The 3,184-nt window shown below is 27.1% G+C and overlaps 1 protein-coding gene across 1 annotated transcript; it reads right to left on the reverse strand.

The window, feature by feature from the left end:
• Window positions 1–1,169: 1,169 nt before the first annotated feature.
• LOC131655594 (probable RNA-binding protein ARP1) lies at window positions 1,170–2,709 on the reverse strand. Its single transcript, XM_058925435.1, has 6 exons — window positions 2,382–2,709; window positions 2,172–2,292; window positions 1,971–2,085; window positions 1,811–1,856; window positions 1,582–1,732; window positions 1,170–1,494 (listed from the first exon to the last, which is right to left on the reverse strand). Exons 1-6 carry the CDS (start codon window positions 2,550–2,552, stop codon window positions 1,424–1,426), a joined length of 675 nt encoding a protein of 224 aa, XP_058781418.1. The 5' UTR covers window positions 2,553–2,709; the 3' UTR covers window positions 1,170–1,423.
• Between the last annotated feature and the right edge of the window lie 475 nt (window positions 2,710–3,184).

A 3,184-nucleotide genomic window follows, 5' to 3' on the forward strand; every position in this document is an offset into this window, starting at 1 on the left:
TAAATTAATGTGTATTTTTGAATGATTATTTTATACATTTTGAAAATGTTTTAAAAAGTTTCTTGAAAAAAAAGAAACTCAAAATTTGATTTATAAGTCGAAATTTTCATTATTATTATCATTATCTTTTGAAATTTTAAAAATTTATATTTAAATCTTCTCATTTTAAAAAACTCTGAAGTTTAGTGAATAAATATTTTATAGTATTCTACACATGTATGAAAAAAATTATCAAAAATTTAAAAATTAAAAGGTAATTAAACAATTTTCAAAATTTTAAAAAATAGCAAGGATTAAAAATGCATTCATAAAATTTTTGTAGGGACTAAAATATGTCATTTTTTTAATAGAGACTAAAAATAAAATTTAAAATATTTTTAAGGACCATAACATATTTAACCCTTTATTAAATAAACTAACATTTTAAAATGATGAGATTTACCATTTAAAAAAATCCTTGGATTTTAAAATAAATAAATAGTTTAATAATACATAAAAAATTTCATTTTATATATTTTTAATTGTAGAATTTTAACTAATATTAATTTAAAATGATTTACGTTAACATTGATTTATATCAAAATAAAAATTTAAAAACATTAGAGAGAATTGTAAGAAAAACTATACGGATATTTTAAAATCCTCGGATACATTTCAGAGAGAATTGTGCAATAAATTAAGGAAGAGAAATTATAATATATGATCATATGTACTAGTATTATTTATTTTTAGTAAAAATTATATATTAATTTATACTTATACATGAAAGCAAATATAGCCTGTGAGAAAATTCTAAGAATATCCGTAGTACACAAATCCTATCAGAATAAACTTGATCCAATTTACACGTTTATTTTCCTTATTACATAGGAGAAACTTTTTTTACGATCTTTTATACAACTTAATTATGTAGAAAATCATAAAAGGTAGTCAATCTCGTCGACATCGTATTAACTATGATAATTAATATCAATTAATTGTCATAATATACAAATCATTAACGTATCCATAAAATATATTTTATTGGTACATAGTTATAGTACTTTAAGATTGTGCAATAACATACACGGTAAGGTGAAAGATTTTCAACACGTTCTTTTATAAAATTAAAAAAAAAACACACACACACAATTTGTCAATTAGAAGTTATCAATGCCTATCTTTAAAACTATAATAATAGTGCAGCTAGAAAAGATAAACTAGAATAACTAAAGAATGTGTAACATGCATCATAATTCACACAAACAAAATTTTCAAGAAAACGAAGAAATTCTTATTTATTTCATCAGTGACTGGTATCTAAAATCACCTTCAATATGTTCCTGCTATCTATAGTTAGATTGCTAAACCAAATCATAAAACATTTTCTCCAAACTTTATACTTTATTAAACATTCTTCTAGTCAATTGATGGAAACTCCTATTTAATTTGAAGATGTTTGATCTTTGGGAGATTCCACCACTCTTGTTGCACCTACTATTTCTTTGACAGCTCCTGTTTCAATTCAATCCAATGCAAAACAAACTTATAAATCGGTTATGATTCAAGAAATTTAGTCAAGAAAAATATAGTAATACCAACCACTGCTGCTAGTAATAGTAGGGCCAGGGAATTGAGTCTTTTTCACATATGATGTTGGAACTAAATGCTTACTGTGCCCATAAAATGGTTGGTAATATGGTGGATACAAAGGAACTGGAAATTGTGGTCCACCATATACATTAGGATAGTTCTGCACATAGAACAAAACAATTTAGAATCATGAATCAAATGCCGATAACAAAAAAAATGAATTATTTCTTAAACTAACCATGTCATAAATGTTGTGTGGACGAAGATAACCAGGGTACGAGTACCTGAAAAAAATGATTCAACATAATTAAATGGTCTTGTATAGGCGTTATGTCAGACGACTCGGATCAGACACATTTTCAATCTGAAGTGTCTATATATGCTATTAAATTGTGTACCTATAAACTGGATAAGGATATGCATATTGAGATAGATGTTGATTGTAATAATTATAGGAGCTTGAAAATTGTAATGGTGCATAGTTCCATGAAGGACTATTGAGATTCCTCCTTCCTAAGAAAAGGCGAAAACATAAAATTAAATTAGAATTACAACAAAACAATGAACAAGAAATTTTATAATTAAAAAACAACGATCACCTGTTGATGTTGATGGATTAGATTTTGCCAATGCAAGATTACAGTTAGTTCTTCTTCCATCAATGACAGGATTAGGATTCTGGCAAGCTATTATAGCAGAATTTGGATCCTTGAAAGTAACCTAACACAATAAACAAACAAAAAAAAATTACTAACAAAAGATACTAAACTGGAATTAGAATATAAAGAAAGAGATTAAGAGAAAATTACAAAGCCATATCCTTTTGATTTTCCGGTGGTTCTGTCAATGATGACAACAGCTTCAAGAATCTCACCGAACTGATCAAAATAGCTTTTCAGTGTGTCTGTTTGGGTTTTCCAAGCCAATCCTCCCACAAAAACCTTACTATGTTGTTTCGGAACAACAACGTTTGGACTCATCCTCGTACTGTTGTTGTTTTGTGAATACAATTTTCAGAAAAAGCCCTTATTGATTATATCGAAATTCTCGGAGGAACAATGTGGTGTACTAGTACTAGTAGTGTGTGTGAAGAAAAGTTGTTGATTTTGGTAATGATTATATTTCCTCAGATTCTGCAAGAAAAGATTCCCTTCACAAGAAAAATTTATGAATGAATAGTCTCACTCATAAATGCTTGAAAACAGAAATTGCAAATGGTTTTTGGAATTGGATCAGGCGCATTAATTACTTCATACAAGACTACATTTTGACCGTCCGATCTGAATCCGCGATTGATGTAAGTTAGCATTAAACGGTCAAGATAGTTTATAGTGTGAAATTCCATGCTGGCGTAGTTACAGGTGATTGCGGATTAAACAGATTTTCTATAATTCCAAGAATAGAAAACATAGATTGTATTAATAAATTTGTAGACATTATAGTAATTTTTTTTACACGTGTATTCAATTATTATAGGCTAAATTTCATAGGATGGATTTTCAATTTTTTTTCAAATAATTGATTTTCGATTACTTAAAACTTATACCTAAATTAATATAGGCTAAATTTGATTGGTTTGGATACATACATAGAGAAAAATCTAAACCAATTT

The sequence above is a fragment of the Vicia villosa genome, linkage group LG3, assembly GCF_029867415.1.
Source record: "Vicia villosa cultivar HV-30 ecotype Madison, WI linkage group LG3, Vvil1.0, whole genome shotgun sequence".
Classification (NCBI taxonomy): Eukaryota; Viridiplantae; Streptophyta; class Magnoliopsida; order Fabales; family Fabaceae; genus Vicia; species Vicia villosa.

Coding starts and splice junctions, on each gene's coding strand:
- LOC131655594 (XM_058925435.1), bottom strand. CDS start 2,552: ATGAGTCCAAACGTTGTTGTTCCGAAACAACATAGTAAGGTTTTTGTG. Junction 2,086..2,171: donor TAATCCATCAACATCAACAG/GTGATCGTTGTT, acceptor GCCTTTTCTTAG/GAAGGAGGAATCTCAATAGT. Junction 1,495..1,581: donor TACTATTACTAGCAGCAGTG/GTTGGTATTACT, acceptor GAATTGAAACAG/GAGCTGTCAAAGAAATAGTA.